General features: G+C 37.5%; 1 protein-coding gene across 1 annotated transcript in view; it reads left to right on the top strand.

Moving 5' to 3' along the window:
* The window catches only part of ABCA13 (ATP-binding cassette, sub-family A (ABC1), member 13), a 436,597-nt gene that overhangs the window by 28,297 nt on the left and 387,667 nt on the right, over window positions 1-20,633 (top strand). The window contains exons 4-7 of the mRNA XM_004676530.2: window positions 9,964-10,112; window positions 13,209-13,237; window positions 15,669-15,832; window positions 18,164-18,294. Of these exons, the coding sequence (XP_004676587.1) occupies window positions 9,964-10,112; window positions 13,209-13,237; window positions 15,669-15,832; window positions 18,164-18,294 (473 nt within the window). The remainder of the gene's footprint in view (window positions 1-9,963; window positions 10,113-13,208; window positions 13,238-15,668; window positions 15,833-18,163; window positions 18,295-20,633) is intronic.

Genomic DNA, 20,633 nt, shown 5'->3' with positions numbered 1-20,633 from the left:
GCTGGCGTTCCCGGATCAGTTCCTGCCTGTGCGGCTTCCCTTATGGGAACTCCCCAATCGCCGGTTCTCCCTCGGTTATTTTCCTTCCAGTGAGTCCAGGGCGTTCTCATTTGGGTTGAAACTCGTAGTATGAAGGTCTATAGTCCGTTTTTGTATAATCCCGTGCGAGTTTGGATGTAGTCGCCTCGGTGTCTTTATTCTGCCGCTATCTTGCCGGTTGGTTCCCGAGCTGGTCGAGCTGATCAGCGGCTTTGCGCTGCGCCCAGGTGCTCTGGATAGGGTCTGCAGATTCAGCGATTTTTCCCTCACCCAGGTATTGAGGATCAGATTTGCAGTCTTTGTGCAGCCTGGGCTCCACTCACTGAGCTGAGCCGTCCAGCTTTACCTCCAGGGTTTAGCGTGGGGCAAAGCGGCTCCTGCAGCCCGCGGAACTTCCAGGGGCCCGGGTTTTCCAATCGCCGATTCCCTCTCAGTTATCTACCTTCTAGTGAGTCCAGGGTGTTTTCGTTTGGGTTAAAACTTGTAGTAAGTGAGTCTATAGTCCGTTTTCAGTCCTCTATTCCTATGCAGGCTTGGACGCGGTGATCTCGGCGTCTTTACTCTGCCACCATCTTCCGGAAGTCTCACTGTGTACTTTTAAGTGTTTTCCAGTGCAAATCCCCGTCCCGTCGCTCCAGATTGTAGAGTGAGACTTCTATCGAAGTTGACAAAGTCGTCAAAACAAGCACCTTGTTGCTTTGCCAGAAACCCAGTCAGGAATGAGGCATTTATACATACCCAACTCCCAGAAACCCTGCGAGCAAACAACAGTCAGCTGTCAGTCCTTTAAAGAACTGATTCAGCTGAAGAGAATCATCATTCCCAAGACCTTTCCTTTTAGCCAGACTGGCTCATGTGAAATCACTCATTGCTGGGGGGATGTAACCCCCGGTGCTTCTTTTCTTTGAGAATCGATAATGAACATTTTTTTTCCCCCATGGTGGTTGGTCCTCTGTATGTCTTTTTTGGAGAAGTGCTTATTCAGCTTTTTGCCCATTTTTTGATTGGGTTGATTTTTGTTGTTGTTGAGTTGTATAAACACTTTGTAGACCTTTGTTATCAACTCTTTATCAGATATATGACATGCAAATATTTTCATTCTTAGGCTGTCTTTTTGTTTTGGTTACTGTCTCTTTCACTGTACAGCATCTTTTAAGTTTGATATTGCCCCAGTTGTTTGCTTTCTCTTTTGTTTTTCTGGCTGCTACAGATGAGTCTGTGAAGATGTTTCTGTTGATTATACTGTGAAGCATTTTGCCTATGATTCCAGGTTTTACATCCAAGTCTTTTCTATTTTGAGCTGATTTTCATGTATGGTGTTAAAATGTTTTGATTCATTCTTTGCTTGTTTTTAAAGATTTATCTATTTATGCATACAGAACTACGGTTCAAGGCAGAGATGCAGAGGCAGTGAGAGGATTTACCAGAGTCAGAGTGGGGATCAAAACAGCATGTTGAAGTACACTGCTGAGGAGAGCAGTGGGTGAGACAGGCAAGGTCTGCTGTGCCATGTGGGTCAGCTCTGGGTCTGGGGATAGAGCTCGCACTGAACCTGCCAGCTAGCCTGCAGTACTGTGCTTTAATCCTCTGTGCCACAAGGGTGGGCCCTGTTTCATTATTTTACAATTGGCAGTCCAATTTTCCCAGAACCAATTATTGAAGGTGTTCTTTTTTTTTCCAATATGCTTTTTTATACCTTTGTCATACATTAGTTATCCATAAATCTGTGATTTTATTTCTGTTAACTTAATCCTCTTCTATTGGCCTATGTGTCCGTTATTGTTCCAGTACCATGCTATTTTCATAATTATGGCCTCATATAAATTGCATTTCACTGCCAGGTGGATCTGAGGCAATAGAAAGAACTTCAGTGTTGCCAACAGCCAGTCTAGTCACCTCGTATGGATATTGCTCCCAGTGCACTCATAGTCCCTTGCCTCACCTACTGTGTCACTAGCCAGGGTTACTCAGAGGTGGTCAGCCTTTGCACTCACTTTTTTTATTGTCATCTTGCGCCTCCTGTCTTTGTGATAAATATATTTTTTTCCATTATCTTTCCTAGTTTTACCTGAAAATAAGATATGAGTTCATTTTGATACCTGGATAACCTTTGTAAGAAACAAGGGTAGTCAAGAGTATGTTTGAGACAGTGTGTGAAATCCCACTAAATAATTAAAGCCTTTGTTTTCAGTATGGCATTTGATGATTTATTGTGTGTTAAATATACCTCAAAAAAATTCTCAACAATTCCTACTTTCATTCTTTCTTGGATGTAACTTTCTAAAATGTTCCCTCTCATTTAGGCCTGAGACTTATTCCAGATTTCAAAAGTCAAATTAGCCCTGAAGTATTTTTTCCTCTCAGATAGCTGCCCTTATTCAGATGAGGACAATCAGGGTTAAGAGTCAGTATTAGTTAAGCTTTCCTCACTGGTGCTGAAGGAGATATTTCAAACAACATTCTTAGAATTATTTTTCCTTTTGAAATTGATTGTCTTATAAACAAGTTTAGTTCTGTAAGAAATTATTTGTATACTAAGTAAAAAATTAACATAACTTGTGATATAAACAATAATCATACTTCATCTTTACTCTTGTCATTTATCTTGAAAGTGAGCATTATATCAATAGTAGCTGAACTTTCACTCCCCTTTATTCTTCTAGATAAAGTTAGGTGTTGGGGCATGTACAAGACTTTATATTGACTTGCTCACCATCACTATTTTGGTGGCAGCATTCTGACCTTATTTCAAAGATGATTATCCAACACACTAGTAGAAAAAACAACAAACTCCAGGAGAACCTGCATTCTGTCTGTTTTCTCATCTGCAAACTCATGATGAAATTAACAATTCCTCCTATTTATGAGATACTATGGGATAGCTAGTTAGGTGCAGCATTTGGCTTGAGAAAGAAGTTTAATCATCTGCCATGTGACCTCAATTTCCCTCACATTGTAATGTTCTCTGAGTATCCTCCTTCACTATGTTTTTTTATAACAGGCAAGTTCAACTCTTATGTAATAAAGACCAAAGAAAGAAGTGAACTCAAGAAGGAGGAAATTACTCTCAGCCAAATCCTATTATAATACTGGGATTTCCCTGGGATTACAGAATTCGCTCTCTCTCTTTCTTCACACACACACACACACACACACACACACACACACACACACACACACACAAATCAATATTAAATCAAGGATTTTCTGTGTATTTTTCTGCTCTAAACATGTTAATAATAGTTAAAAATCTGATCTCAAGGACAAATAAGGCACTTTTGAAGAATAAAATTACAAAAAAAGAACAAAGCCAGCTCAGTATTAGAGGAGAACTCACCTTGAATTTCATCAGTGTATAATCTGTTAATGTTATGGGTTCCCAGGGAAGCCCCACATGTGAGTGAGATAGGAGCTGCTAGAGGACAGTTTTATCTCTTACTGTGTACTCATGGAAATTACAACCTACTTCTTACAGTGCTTTGGGAATTCTGACCCATTTAAGTTGAAGGCCACCATTTAACAGGTGAAACTTCACTGCATGTACATCAAATGGGTGAGATGGCCCTGGGAAAACTGGGCCCTGACTCTGCCCTGGCTCCTTCACTTTTGCAAACTCAGATGGAAATTTATTTTTCTGGGTGTAATTTCCTCATCTCCAAGTTTACTGTTAACTGAAAGGTGTTGAATTTATTTTAGTCATCAGTCAATGTCTGTTGAACCTTTTCCTACTTCATAACAGGTTGTGAAAATTTAATGAAACAATGTTCATGGGAGGGATCACACAATCTTTGTTATTTTTTCATGATAGATTAACCCATTTACAACTTTTAGTTCATTTCCACAGTGTTCTTCAGTTTGTAAAATAAATGAATTGGGGCTAAAAATGTCTAACAGGCTCTGTAACTTTTGAATCAGGAGAAGGTTTCTATAATTTTTACTTTTTCCTCCTTCTTTGTATGCTAAATTTAACTGGTTGTACCACCAATTTATTAAGATTCTGGCAACTTGACAAAATAGTTTTCTATTTTAACTCAGTCACATCTTACTGAGTAAAAATTATATACTGAATTTAAGAGTAAATGTAGGTGTACTAACTTCAAAGGTCATAGAATGTTTCATCTTTGTTAACTCGTAATAAAATCTTCTTTCTCAAATACATGTATATATGAATTAAGAAAAAAACATCGATTTTTTCATCTCTTTCCAGTTAGAATTACATTGTGCATATTTTACCATTAAGTTAGTGCATGAACATCTGTACCAGAGCCATTAAGAAGGCTGGTCAGGTCCTTCCCTGGTGGCTCAACAGATTAGAATCCAGCACTGCAAGCTGGCAGCAACCACTTCAGTGTGAGTTCGATCCTGGCCCTGGAGTAGACCATGTGGCATGGCGAACCTCTCCTGACCCACCTGCTGCTCCCCCTCAGCCGTGTACTTTGTCCATCTGCATGTTCTGCTCCCCACTTTATCTCTGGTAAATCTTCTCACTACCTCTGCACTTCTGGCTTGTACCCCAGTTCTGTATGAACAAAGAAATCTTCATATATATATATATAGTATTGGTCAGGCCCTCCCTGGTGTGGCATAGGTTAAAGCACAGCACTAAAAAACTAAAGCCACTTCAGCATGAGTTCAATCCTTGCCCTATAGATGATACACATGGCATGGCAGACCTCACCTGACCCTCCCACTGCTCCCCCTCAGCAATATACATCGTCAGTAGGCCTGTTCTGCTCCCCACACTGTTCCTGGTGAATCCTCTCACTGCTCCTGCACCTCTGGCCTGTACCCTAGTTCTGTATTCATAAATTAACAAATGTTAAAAAAAAAAGAAGTGCTGGTCAAAATTTGGCCTGACCACTTTCTATACAATGGATGAGAACCACTTGGAAGAAGCACCCAGTGTCAGTATCTTGAACTTACTTTCTCAGTAATCCATCAGCATGCTCAAGGTTGATTATTCATTAAAAAATATTTATTATTTATACATATAAGAACTGGGACACAGGCAAGAGGTGTGGGGATTGAGAGGATTCACCAGATACAAAGCCAGAGAAGACTCACCCCATTTGGGCATGCAGAACAGGTAGATTTACTGAAACACACTGCTGAGAGGAACAGTGGGCAAAACTGGAGAGGTCTGCTGCACCATGTGGATCAGTTTCCTGGCCTGGGATAGAACTTGTGCTGCAGTGGCTGGGGATAGCTTCACAGTGCTGCATTTTCACCTCTTGTGCCACCAGGAAAGTCTTCAAGATTGATCATTTTGAAAGGAGACCATTTTCAGGAGCCCTGCTTTTAATGACAAAGGAAATCCTTTAAAAATCTACATTGCTATGTATTTGGCTAGACTGTTGTTGGTCATTTATAATTTCCAGTATTTTTCTTTGAAAACATTGCTCTGGGGAATAGCATTGTTCATTCATCTACATCACTTGGCTTCTATAGTCGAATTAGTGAAAGCTAAAATAAAATCAAAGAAAAAAATGGAGATAACATTTCTTACAAATGATTTGGGAATATTATGCTTACTTTTTACTTTTCATGTATGAAAATATTTTTATTCTTTTGAAATATTTAGACTTAAAAATGACATACAGGGCTCTCCTTGGTGACTTAGTGGGTTAAAGGGTAGCACTATGAAGCTGTCCACAGTCACTGCATCATGAGTTTGATTCCTTGTGATGATGCCAGGGGGGTGACCCACATGGTGCAGCAGACCTCTCCTGTCTCACCTGCTGCTCCCCTCAGTGCCGTGGACCAGCGCAGCAGGAGTAGGAGACAAGTTTCAGGGATTGCAATTCTGGCGCAGGGTGAACAAGGATGAGGATGAGTGACGGACAGACACAACTTCTAGGAGTGTATATCTGAATGTGTTTTATTTTTAAGAGTGCAGAGCATTTATACAATTTTTCTTGGCAAGCAAATATAGGGATACAATGATTCTTTTAATAGAAGCATGACAGGTAGTACATTAATTTGTTTTTGTTTCTGAGATGTTGCCAGGGGCCCGAAACCAACTTGGGGCCCTAGGAAACCACTGTGTATTCAAGGTTCAGTGCTGCTAAACAAATGCCCTGTCACCTATGCCTTTCTAATCCTTTTAATTACTCTCTCCATTCATTTCACAAGCCACCTGGTATACAGGAGTTAATTGTATAATAGAATTAAAGATTGTAAAGGAGTTTCTCAGAAGTAAATCAGTATCGAGATAGAGGAAGTTACATTCTTATCAAGAGTATCATTAGAAACGAAGCGCAGTATCCATATCATTTCTTTAGTTCAGTGCCTTGTGTGTCAACAGAATCAGAAAACAAATTAAAAGTGACCATTCGAGAATCAGCCATTCTTCTATTCCTGGAGGGCCACGATTTCCTCCCGTGTGCCCGGTACCTTGACCGTGCCAACCTCTAAGGATTTCTCACTTAGGTGCCGTAGGAGGGGATGTGGCACCTCAGCAGTATATTTCAGCAGATCTGCTTATTCGACTCTCACTCTGACTTTGGTAAATCCTCTCACACCCCACACCTCTGGCCTGTATCCCAGTTCTTGTATGCATAAATAAATAAATCTTTAAAAAAATGATATGAACTTACTTTCAAATGGTTAAAACTATTTATGCATGTAGATGAATATGGAGCTATATGCATATAGAAACAAAGAATATTAAAGCAAATGGAGCAATATACTAAGAACAGGTGAATCTAGATACAGGAATTATTGGTGTTCTATACTCTATTCTTTCTTTTTTTTTTTTACTGTAATGTTGGTTTGCAATGTTGTTTGTGCTGAGAAGTAGATGATCTCCTCTTGTAGATGTTACCATACAACACCCATCACCGAAGCGTCCATAGTGTACATTCTGTTGTGCTCACTCCCACACTGTTGTGGCCTCTTCCTCTTCCCCTCAAGGAGCATCTGTTCACGAATTGTTTCCTCATTTTTAAACTTCATTTCTCTTTTTCTTGTATCTTGTCTTGAAAATTTTTATCATCAAATTCACTCATGTGATCTTCTGTTTGCACTTGTATACTTTATATAAATATTTTCCACCTAATCATTTTTCACTAACTCCTTTATTTCTTTCTTTGAAGTATCTTTTCAACCTTCTGTTCATTGATTTTGCTCCTCAGAACATCCTTTTGTTTTTCAAAAATTTCCTTTATATCATCAATCTGTCTGAATCTTCTCCGAGGTCTAAAGATTTCTTTATAATGGCAAGGTTGAATAATGTGTCTGGTAGAGATAGATCTTCCATTTCTTTGTGACTGTGTTCTGAGATTTGTTCTCTTTCTGTGCTTATATTCCCATTTGGACTCCTGTGGTCACTTGTTCTTTTGTTCAGACATCACATTGCTTTCAGTTGTGGTTTGGCGTCTGCTATGTGTGTCTCCAACTATCCCGCACTGGATTAGGTTACCTACTAGAGAAAGCTGGGGGTTGCTGCTTCTGTGGGGGGGGTGCATTTATCATGGGCTGGGGCCTGAGATACTGGTGTGGGGGCCTAGGGATGGGGACATGTTCTGGAGTATCACTGAAGGTTGTTGTTATTTGATAGGGCTCTGCGTGGCCTGGTCTTGGGTATATGCAAGTTTCCAAGGTGCCAGTGGGTGGTCCTGTGGATCTTATCAATGGGTGGCTGTGTTCAGCTGTAGTGGTGCATGGCTCAGCCTTGGGAGTGAACCATTTTCCAGGTAGTGGCATACAGGGCTCAGGTTGGTTGAAATTCACATTGGGCAGCTGAGTGTCTTTGATGACAAGCCTTTGATGACAGGCAGGACCCTGTGTCGTCCCACTTAGGGAGTGTGCTGGTTCCCTAGGTGATAGCATGTGGGCCAATGGTGAGACACTTCTTCAATGGAGGCTGATTGTCGCTACTGTCAGGGCCTTGTGCAGCCTGCACTGGGGAGTGGGCCAGTTCCTGAGGCTATTACAGGTCCTTCACCTCCTTTGTTCACTCCAAGGTAATTTTTATGATGTAACTGTAAATAGTATTGTTTTCTTGATATCTTTCTTGTCCAACTCATTGTATAAAGAAAAACAACTGATTTTTGTGTATTGTTTTTATAACCTGCCATACCACTGATTTATTCTTTTAATTAATTTCCTAGTGGAATCATTGAGGATTCTCTAAGTATATTATTAGGTCATCTGAAAATAATGATCTTTTTATTTCTTCTTTTCCAATTTGAACACATTTTATATCCCTCTAATGTTTAATTATTCTAGTTAAGACTTCCCATACTGTGTTGAACAGTAGCGGTAAAAATGAACATCTTTGTCTTGTACTAGATCTTAATGGAAAACCTTTCAGTGTTTTACCATGGAGAATGATGTAGCTGTGAGTTTGTTACATGTGTGGAGGTATATTCCACCTAGCTTCAGTTTTTTGAGGGTTTTCATCATAGAGGGATTTTGGATCTTTTCAAATGTTTTCTCAGCATCTATCGATCATATGATTTTTATCTTTCATTTTATTAATGTGGTTAATTATATTAATTGCTTTTCTGACTTTGTATAATCCTTGTATGCTGGAATAAATCCCACTTGGTTATAGTCCTGTATATAGAGGGAGATATTTAATTCAACTTGCTTAGATGTTTAGATTTAGTTGAGGATTTTTATATCTGTGTTTGCTATGGTAATTGATCTATGGCTTTTCTTTTTCGCCTGTTGTGTTATGCTTGTCATACCTGAAGGAGGTGCCCCCCCCAACAATTTACTCTAACTTTATTCTGCAAGTTCCTTAAGAATGTCCCTCCACTAAACCCTGCTCCCATGGTGGCTATGATTTATTCTAATTGTGTGAGTAAGACATCTCAACACAGATGTGATTATCTGGAGAGTCTTTTGTTAGGAAATTACTAGTCCTGGGGTAGACCATGTGTCAAAGTCTCAGAAATACAGAAAATGAAAGACATAGTTATTATACCCATGCGCAGTCATTAAAGGTCATCTAAGTTCATTTCCACATTAAACTTTAATATGCTTTCTATCTTTTCTCCAAAGCCATTTAACTTTGGCTGCTTTCAACACCCGTTCTACTGAATTTGGCGTGTACTCCAGCTAGAGTCAGAGAACTCTCCCAGAATTGAAATCAGATCAGACTGTCCCTGGTGAAACCTGCCCCAGGTCCCCACTTCTCTGGTGCCCACGCACCAATTCGCCCATGACTGATACAAGGTTGGGTTTCATATATCCCTGTCTTCACACTGTCCCCTTTCCCACTCTTCATACAACATTTCTCTCTTTCTCTCTGTTTTTTCAATTTCCCTCCCTTCCAAATGCTCACTCCTCCTTTATACTTTCTTCCTCTCTCCCACCTTCTCCCTTTCTTTCTCACTATTATTCAAATCAACCTTTCTAATTCTAAGCTTTTGCATTGATTCTTTCTGACCATCTTCCCACATTCACCCCAAATTCCCTTTTTCTGGACCATTTCTTTTTTTCAAATTTCGGCCTAAAATTTCTTCTCAGCATTGCAGCACCTTTTATATGGCAGATTTTTCCACTTGCAAACTATCTATCTCATTGCCATATTAAAATATATTTACCACCACCTACAATTATGAGGCAAATATGTTCACTTCTGTTCTCATCATGTGCAATGAATGGGTATCTTCTGGTTACTGGTGTTTTTATCCCAGCACCTTGTACAAGTCATATTTTCTATAATATGTTGAATAATGAAAAACGTAAAACAGGTAAGAAACATATGAAGTGGTTGAGCTTCACAGATAATAGAGAGATGGAAACCATTTTTAAAATGGTAATTTTTTATTCTATATCCTTATCAAGTATGCAAGTGTCAATAGTTACAAGTTCAGTGAAAATGATTTGGAATTGGTTTTAAAAAACTTTAAATATGATGGTGAAACTTCTGTATATGAATTTTACAGTGGCATTTATTTTATTTATTTAAAGTTCACCTAGGTTCTCAACAGCAGAGTGTCACAAGGTCAATGATTTGACATTCTTAAAAGAGCTACAGGACCTTGCTGAGGATGTGTATGAACTGATGGACAAAGCAGAAAACTTACAAAACCTTTGGGTACAAAGATCTGAAACTCCAGGCAAGTAAATATCTGCAAATTTTAACTGCTTCCTAGGACATAGGTTCAGGTGGGACTCCATGAGGTTGTAAGAGTCAGAATGTTCTTAAATCCTAGTTACATTTTATTGCAATAGGCTATTATGTGTGTTTTAGAGAAAGGAATATTCTCCAAGGTAGAGGCCCAACAATTGGTGATAGGTATGGCAGGTGGAACTGAATTTCCACTTGGGAACTTTCTTACTGGGAAAACTCCATAGGCATTTCTTGGTTCCCAGAGGCCCTGTGGGTAAATCTTCTCTTTGTCTTCATAGGGATTTCTCTATATGCTTTCTTCCTTCAAATTCTAGCTTCCTTTCTCTTGTTCTCTTTCTCTATTTTTAAAGTCAAGCCCCAACTTTACACACACACACACACACACACACTCATACATATCTCTCTTCTTGTCCTATCAGATAATTATTCTTATCTTCTTTATTTATCCTCTAAGTTTAACAATCTTGTTTTTTTACATTCCATGGGGAAAAAGCATCTAAGGAGATAGCATTGGAGTTGATTTGATGGCTACTAGGTCAGCAAAGAAAGCTGGTGCAAATCTGAATTGCCAGAGGACTGCATCACAAGAATTAACATGCTAACCCTTGTCCATGCTCCCCCTTCTACTCCTTTATAACTCTGGAGAACTACCCTGCTCAGTATGATGGTCTTTCAGACTTGAGTCTGTTGCCCTACTCAGTTTATTGAACTACTTTCCTTCTCCTCAAGCTGTTTCCTTTTCTTAGCTAAGGAATGTCAAGCATTAGGTAACATACACACACCCACACAATTTCTTTCTCTTCCTTTTAGTCTTGTATTGGTCTTTCTATGTTATTACTCCTTTATTTCTTGTCTTTGATGATTAGCTTCCCTTGATAATAAAGCTTTGGTTTATTGATGTGGATTATTTCTGTTCATTATGAAGCATGTCCAACTTCTAAGAGGCTTCAAACTCTATTTTTAAATGTATGATAGAGAAAGTTAGAACAGATGTAGGTCTTAGAGAGCTTGGTTAATATGTATATGTATAGTATATGTATATTTATATATACATGCATACTCTGTGGAATATGTACAAGACAGTGGAATAAAGACTTTGGCAGAAAAATATTGAAAGAGTTCTGCAAAAGGTGATCTTATAGATCATTGCTGAGAGAAAAGATAGCACCAGGGAAGTCGGAGACAAGCAGATTTCACTATGGACTCTAGGTGCCTAAAGAAAAGACCAGAATAGATTTCCAGTCATGGATTTCTCATATTAGGCACTATTATAAGATCATTCGTTTATGTGGTTGGTTTTCCAAATGAGGATTTAAACTTTCCACCAAAGGGAGAACTACTATTTTTTAGATGAAGTCTCCACTTGATCTTCAATTTGCAGCAATTTGAGTCATTTACCATGAAGTTTAAATTAAAGAAATAGATTCCTTTACACACATTTCTGACAGCATATATGTGGGTTTTCTATATCAAGCCATCATCTAATTCTCTGTGCACACCAGTTGTATCCTACTATTTAATCAAATTATGACACTACCTGGAGTTCAGACCCCGTAGGTTAAGGGCTCAATTCAATGAGTATCCCCACTCCAGACCAAGTATTGAGTTCCTACGGCACTTAAAAGCTTTGTCTAATTGAGATATAAATTGGTTATTCAATGACTTCTGTTCAAGTGCCACAATTTTCTGGAAATGCTCTGGAATCATTTTAATTACTAGTTTATTATTTTTTTATGTATGTACAGTTATTTTATTTTTAAAGTTATGACTTATTATAAAAATGAGTAGCTAGTAAAGTTAATATTTTCAGTATTTAAAATGATCACATGGATTTTTATACAAGTTTGATCCATATTTTATCACTTTATTATTTATTTATTTTTAATTTTTACATCATTCTTAATTTTGTGCATTTTTCATCTCAGTTGTAATCTCTGTGGGCTTCCCACCACCAATTCACCTGTGTGCCATCACCATAGCCCAGTGTACTCTTCCCACCCCAGTTCTGATAGCATCCCCCTTTTTATCCCCATAAAATGTCTCTGGTTTATAGTTGTTCACTGTTTTCATTTCTAATCTACTACATACATTTGTTGTTGTTTTTTTTTCCCCAATCCTTCATGCTCCTGGTATATAAAGAATATAATTTAGAATACAGGTGAGGGTGTATACATAGTAAGTGTGGAAGTTTCAAATATGGGAGATTTTGTTTCCATGGAGTTGGGTGTGCTAACAGCATGTGGATGTGTTTGTTCATCATAAGTTCTTTGAACCTTGCTTAGGAACTATATGGAGTTTCCATTAGGGAGGCATGATTGTTCAAATGACTGACCACAGGTAATTAACTTAATCTCCAGGGTTCATTTCCTTGTAGTTCAGGGTTGGGGGAGTCAAGGTGAAAGTGCCAATCATCTAATCTTGCCTTGGACTTTCAAAGGAACAGCCTCCACAGTGACGCATCTAGGGACTCAGCCACCAGTTACTTATTAGCATACAACATACATAGTTATCATCCCAGAGATTCCATGATCTGTCTGGAACTGGGAACTAAAACCAAATGGGACAACAAAAAGATTTCTACAGTACCTCCATCTTTCAGGAAACTGTAAAGACTTTAGGAACTCTGTATCAGGAATCAGGGGACAGAGGCCAGTGTATGTTTTTCATTATATCATGATATCATGATGTTATTTCAGATATAATCTAGAAAATCATAATTTTAATTTTCTTTCCCTCTTTAGCTATTTTCTTTGTTTATTTGTTATGTTTTTCTCCATTTTCCCTCCACTCTCCCTACCCTCTCCTAAAAGCTCACAATGCCCATGGAATTAGAATTTGATAAAATGATACTTTTAACAAATTATTGCAATTTGATTTACCAGCTAAATCATTTACTAGGAGTTTATTTACTATTAATATGTTTTAGAAATGAAAAGTTACTGTTTCCTTAAGACTTATTCTCGGTTCAGGATTCTGACCCACAGAATTGATGGTCTATTTGGCCTTTGAACAAGGTAAACATTCAGTAATATATTTTCTATTGTTACTTGAACTAATACATCTGAAATGTTCTTTATTATAGATTCTTCTTATGGTTCCAGCTTTTTAACAGTAAGTATCTTAACAAAAGATTGAACCTTACTCATCGGAGACATAGCAGTTAAGTTCAAAACATTAGTTTTAAATGTTATTTGATTTATGAGCACTTGTTTTTTAGTATTTTATTTTTAGTAACTCCACAAAAATGTATTTGGGGGCAGACAGTATCATTCAAAGATGGATTGAAATATAAGTTTTAATTTTTGTTGGAAAGCCTCTGGATCTAAGGAAACAGAAGGTGAGCTCTGACGTCCAAAATAGGCTTAATGTCCATCCAGTTCCAAGTTAAGCCTAGGATGTAAATGCTTGGTACATTTAGGTTGTTTTGCCCTCTATTTAATATTTAACAACGTCTGCACACACTTTTGGTTTTCATAACTAGGCACAAGCACCCATGACATTAAAATGAACCAAGTTGCTTAGCCTGAATTTAGTCTGTATTTTTCTACAGTTGTATTGAGCTAGAAGAGTGAGGGTATGGATTGTTGAAATTGGCTGTGTTGGAGATTTCATCAGGTAATATATAAGAATGTGTTAGAGAGGAGAGTGTGTTGAGTGAACAATTCAGGGAAACAATTCATAATCAAGGACAGGAAGTGAAGGTGGCAGTGAAGACAGAGGGTTGTTGGTTATTTACCTTGTAGTTGAGTTAGGAATTTGTAACTGAAGAGCAGTGTGAATGAATTTCAGGAATTGTTAATAAAAAAGTAAAAATTTTGACCACAGGAATGGGTGATGTTTTCAGATAGCAGAAAACATCAAAATGACTCAAGTAACAGAGGAGATTGGAAGGAACACATAGGAGATGTTAAATCTCTACATGAAAGGAGTTATATTGGAGAGTGATAGTTAAGTCAGAAGCCCAAATCCTACAGAAATAAATTAGGGAGTGGACCCAGAGATTCTGGGACTCCTCTATTTCTGCTGAGGGAGGTTGAAAGCCAGCAACCTGAGTCTTCTATGTTGCAACTATTGCTGTGGAGAACATATTGAGTTCTTTCATGAGTAATGTATAACTTCTCTGAACTGTGCAAAATCTCAGTTTTATTGAAGGAATGGGAACTAAGTTGAGGGAAGTGAGCCAACATGGCAGGACTTACAGCACAGAATAGGGCAGTAATTGAGATGGTCTAGAGTTTCTGGGTTGTCATTTCACCAAAAGATACCATGTGTTTTTTCTTTTAAAGATTTATTTATTTATTCATACAAGAACTGTGGTACAAGCCAGAGGTGCAGGGGTAAGAGACAGAGTGGGGAAAAGAACAGGTGAATTGTCTGAGACATACTTCTGAGGGGAACAGCAGGCTAGAAAGGTCTGCCACACCATGTGGGTCAGCTCCCTGGCTGGGGATGGAACTTGCGCTGCAGTGGTTGCAGATAGCTTCATAATGCTGCGCATTAATCCCTTGTGCCAACAGGGATGGCCGGAGAGAGCATTTTTAAAAAAAGATTTATTTATTTATGCATACAGAACTGGGGTACAAGCCAGAGGTGCAGGGGCAGTGAGAGGGGTCCTAGGGAGGGCTGAGAGCATGTTTTATCTATTTTTCCACTTTCCCATTCCTAGAGCATGGAACACCACATACAAGGTGCTAATGTGTGTCTCTGATCAAGCTATCCTTCCTTAGTTACATTGTGTTTTTCCCATATGAGCTTCTCCCTCTCCCCATTCCTTTTAGTAGGTCCCGGCATTCAGCCCTTTGCTTACAGAGCTGTTTTTTAAAGCTGTACTTTATACTTTAATGAAATGACTTTATCAACATTTTCCCTATACCTTTGCCTGGGGAAAAACACTTCTGTCTTCCACCTATTGTAATGAATGTCTTTATGTCTTTCCAGTGGGTCTCATTTTTTTTTTTTTATCTACTACTCAAGAAAAAGAAATCTGATCTTTGTTTTCTAATTTCATGACTGTTATTAAAATATTCTTCTAGCTGAAATTATTTGTTTGCTTCATACCACACTGAGAAACTAGTGATTATGCTATAAAACCAGCTTTTTGGGTGTAATGGTGGTGGGAAAATGGGGTTAGGGGTTTCTTTGTGGAGGAAATATAGTAGTCAGTTATTGTCTGTGTGCTATTTTTGATTGGGTTCATTTGTAATAATAGAAAGCCTCTAACAGCAGACGGTATTACATTTTTTGTTCATATCTTAACAAAAACTCACTATAAGATGTGGTTCAAAGTCTTAGAAGTTGGAATAGCTTGTTTTAAGGTCATGCCTTCTCAACCTATCCTTTCCTGTCCAAAATCTCAAAATAATTAACAAAAAGCAATTTAATGGTGTAATTTAAAAAATTGTCTATTCCAAATTACATATTAGGTGTCTCTGTCACCAGGGATTCAATGCCTTATACCTTTGTAGAAGGCCTTCCCCAACTCCCTCATTAAATTGATTAATACAACTAAAGGGGAAAAATCTTGTTTGTTTTTATTTATCAGATGGATCTCAATAAGACTGAAGAGGTGATATTGGCATTGGAGAGCCTTCACCGGCAGCCCCATATTTGGGATTTTCTCCTTTTATTGCCCAGACTTTATGTGAATAGTGGTGGCATTGAAGATGGCATCCACGAAGCAGTGCACCTTCTTCAGGTGGTGTTGAAGTAAGTTAAAGAGAAAAATGTGATTAATTATCGGTTTGTTGACTTTTTCTCCCTCATTTCTTAATGGAAGAACATATCTCTGAGTAATTGATAGCAAAAAGAAAAAAAAATCCATCATGACGTCGCTCTGGGAGCTTGCATTCCTGTGTCTGTTATCTGTCTAAATAAATATTTTATATAAGTGCAATAATATTAAGAGCATTTGACTCATGATTGTTAACATTACATACTAACATTTCATATGTTCTAATGGTTTTAAATAATCATTTGTAAAGGCTGCAAAAAATTCCATTTTGTTAAATATAGCACAGCATAATTTTCTTAATAATTTACATTTGAGTTGTTTCAAATTTTTGTACTCTCAGAGGTGTGACATGAATATGACAATTTTAACTAATTTCTTGATAAATGGTCCCACAGTTGTCCAAAACATGTAGAACTGAAAAGTTCAGTTTTTTTTCAGTTGTATAATTCACTAGTCTTCCAGATGGTTCTGATTATCATATTATCTGGAGAACTTGAAGAAACCCTTTGACATGGTGCAGCTTCCCACTAGTTTAATAACAGGGTCCAATTGAATTATCTTGTGCAAACCTATTCTATGAATATGACATTTTATCAGTAAAGTTTATATTCTTTTCAGCTTTTTAACTGTCACTTATTTTATTTGCTGTCAGTGAGCAGTAACTTCCTCTTAGTGTCAGTAACTTCCTCTTAGGCCAGGGTATTAGGACCCTTTCCCATTCCTGCACCCCTCTGGGCTTTCATAAGTGGTACCTCTGCTTAAAGCTCAGGAAGCCCATGGAGTTAACTGGTGCGCCCACAAAGTCTCCTCGTCTCGTGCCCCCCTGCCCAATGACAGATCCTATATCTGGAACTGCCTGGGCCTCTTCCTGATCTCCCTGTCTGAGGCCAGCTCTCATCACTGTCATGTGCACCCCAAGGGGCGGGTGATCCAACAGCAGTGGGAGCTGTGTGTAAGAGGGTGGGACCAAGTGTGTGAACGGTGCCATTTGTGCCCACAAGGACCTTGTTGTCCAGATAGAGCTAGGTAGGAGTGTGGAAGATGGATGGACTGGGTGTTTCCAACCCTTCATATTCCAGTCCATATCTGTGAGATTCAGTAAATTCTTAACTTGAACTTGGCTGTTCAAGTTGTTAAAAAGGGCTATTTATTAATATAGGAAAACTGAACAAATTTTGACCGTTTGTTGGTTTCATTTATAATTTAAATATGTAGACACGGTTGGGGTACTTCCTTTTGCATTGTTGTCTTCTGCCCTAGAAATCCAGGATATTTTTAGCAGTGAGGACAGAAGGGCTATTTTTAGAGAAATGCATTTAGAAATTAGAAAATATTGATGATAGTTGCTTTATCATATCAGTATAAGCACACATTTTATTTGTATGTTTTGCTTCACTGACACAATATCAAGAAAATCTGTATTCACAGAGATATTTTTTCATGTGGCACTAGTTGAATTTGTTGATAGCCATCTTAGAGGCAAAATGCTATTCAGATAAGTGCTTTAATTAAGATGCTAAATGAAAAACATTTATTTCTGTTAACAAAAAATAGTAGTAGGCTTAAAATTGTTGTTAATATTTCTCCTATTCTTGGAATACTCTTCAATATACAAGGATGTCAGAGAGAGTCTCTTTAATGAGAAACTATAAGAAAACTTGTTAAAAGCACATTTGCATATTAATGACCTTGCTTTTCTAAAATTTAGACACATTCCCACTTAGAATGGGTTTTCTAATTTATAAATTTAAACATTATTATTTATAAAATAAGATATTAATATTTAAAGAAATCAATATTACATGCAAGTGAACTAAAAATCTCTTGTGTGAAATGGTTCAAAAATCACAAACTTAAGGCCTGACATGATTGATATCCATGGGGAAAGACAGAGTGCAGAAATGAGGTCCCTGGTACTTCAGGAGGATGTCCTCCAGATATTTAGCCAAGTATTTGATTTGAAGCAACCAGGCTGGTTGCTTATTAGCTTCTTGGGGACAAAAGCATTTGTACCTGAACAGCCTCTTGGCTGCCATGTGAGCATGAGGAACACACCAATGATAGAGTCAACTTAAGTTCTGTGTAAAAGTCAGAGCAAAAGGTGACTAAGGTATCCAAGTGTTTTACTAGAAGTGTTTAATTATTATTTTTAGTCCCTGAACCTCTTCAAACTCCATGGATTTAGAGACATGTTTAAAGCTGTGTTGAATGCTGTGACCCAGCATGTGGGAGAAGTAGAGCTGCAATGGTGCCATTTATTTTGCTAATGAGCAACTCACATGGCTTTGGTTTTGTTTTGGTTCCAGTTCTTTAACATCTCTGGAAGATTTAGATTGGTTGTCACTAAACCACACTTTTACCAACGCTTCTAAAATTGTGATAAATGCAACCATTTCGATGCTGACGTTTCTGCAGGAACATGGGATGACGGCCGCTAGTATGGGTAACTAAGAGCTTTATGATGTGTCAAAGGTTGCACTAGTTGAATTTGTTGATAGCCACCTTAGAGGCAAAATGCTATTCAGATGAGTGCTTTAATTAAGATGTTAGATGGGAAACATTTATTTCTGTTAACAAAAAATAGTAGTAGACTTAAAATTTGGAACTCAAAATTGAATTTGACACTTTACCATGGTTCAAATTCTGAAGTAATTGTTAGTAAAACTATTTTTAATTAAGAAATGCGACTTTCCTGGTGGCCTGGAGGTTTATTATGTCCCAGCGTTATAGCCACTATTGCCTGAGTTTGATCCTGACCCACAAAGCACAGCACTCCCACTGCTCCCCTCAGCAGTGTATTTCAGTACATCTGCCTGTTCTGCTCCCCATTCTTTCTCTAGTGATCCTTTCATCCCCTGCACCTCTGGCTTATACCCCAGTTCTTCTATGCATAAATAAGTAAGTAAATAAATAAGCATTACAAGTAAGAAATAACTGGTTTTAATTTTTTTGATTTGATGTTCTCTAAGCTTATACCTATCATTGGTTCTGTCATTTTAATCTTTCCTCTTTAATATTAGACATATTTGAAAAGCACTAAGGCCAGTGAGAGGATTAGGCTAAAGTGGATTTGTAAAGCTAACACACTGAATAGACAACCTTCTCACAAGAAGGGGTAGAATGAGATATTTGTGATCTTGAAACTAGGTATTACCTCTTTCTTTTTTCATTAAATATTCATTTTGTATATAAATTAATTTGTCTAATTTGTATGTTATTGTGTGTAATTTAAAATGCAAACCATGATTTGATATACCTCATGAAATGATTAAAACAATCAACACACCCAACACCTCACATAGTTCACTCTTTAGCTTTTTTGGTGATAATTCTTATACAATTCTTAGTGAATTCCATAGATAAACAATACACAATACAGTATGATTAACTGCAGTCACCCTAATGTACATTAACTCTTTAGAATGTATTCTATAACTATAAAACTTGTATACTTTAATCATCATCTCCCATTTCTCACACCTCCAGACCCTAGCAACCATAATTCTAGCAACAGTATTAATACTGTTCCCCCTTTTTCTCATATTTTTATTTATTTACTAATAATTTACATAACAATATATTACATCATCTATATATGGTGAATATATAATATATAATGTATACTAACATGTTATGTATTTATATAACTATATAACAGTATCACACCACCATATGTGAGTGTGTTTTACTCACCTTCTATGGAAGCTAATGGCGCTATCAACTTCTGTTTCCTCTCCCTGTCTCCCTCCCCAATATCTCCTCTGGAAATCAGTATATTATTCACATTGTCTAAGAATTGTTTTTGTTGTATTTTTTCAGTTTCTTTTCTTGGTTATTTATGTTTCAAAATGAGTGAAAACTAGAATTAAGGTGCAAATTCTACTTTGATATAGTTCAAATTGTTTATTTTTGTTTTGTTTTCCTCAGCACTGTATTCGTATCCCATAACATATCATTGTGGTCACTGTGTGTGTATCACCTATATTTTCATTACATTTTTTGTGTTTTCTTGTCTTTTTCTTTTGTTCAAGATCCTAATCCATTCTTAATTAGTCTTTGATTGTTTTTTATGGACTTAAGTATCTAATTTCATATGTATATATTATTTGTAGTGCTATACAAACTTCATAATTGATTGTTCTGTTTTCTTGAAAAATGTCATTACGATTTTGATAGATATTGCATTAGATCTGTAACTTGCTGTAGGTAATATGGTCATAAGAACAATGTTCATTCTTCCAATCCATGGACACTGGATGTCTTTCCATTTCTTAGTGTCTTATTCTGTTTCCTTACACAACATCTTATTGTTCAATTTGTAGACTTTCAACTTTGTTTAGTTTACTTTCAGGCATGTCTTCCTTTTTGTTGTGATACAAAATATGATTGTTTTATTTATTTTTTACATAATTCTTCATTTTGTGCTTTTTTTTTTTTAATTTCGGTTGTAATCCCTGTAGACTTCCTACCCCCAATTCACCTATGTGCCATCACCATAGTCCTGTGCATTTTCCCCACCTTAGCCATGTGCATTTTCCCCACCCATTTTGATACTATTCCCTCTCCATCCCTGTAAATATCACTGATTTATAGTTTTCAGTTTTTTTTTTAAGTTTTATTTATTCATACGGAACTGGGGTATAGGCCAGAGGTGCAGGGCAGTGACAGGATTCATCAGAGACAGTGCGAGGAGCAGAACAGGCAGATCGATGAAGTACTCTGTTGAGGAGAGCAGTGGGCGGGTCAGGAGAGTTCTGCCAGTTTTTTTTTTTTTTT

The sequence above is a fragment of the Condylura cristata genome, unplaced genomic scaffold (assembly GCF_000260355.1).
Source record: "Condylura cristata isolate star-nosed mole 26May11 unplaced genomic scaffold, ConCri1.0 scaffold00004, whole genome shotgun sequence".
NCBI classification, from domain to species: domain Eukaryota; kingdom Metazoa; phylum Chordata; class Mammalia; order Eulipotyphla; family Talpidae; genus Condylura; species Condylura cristata.
Note: the sequence above shows the minus strand (reverse complement) of the source record. Positions and strands in the feature narration are given on the sequence as shown.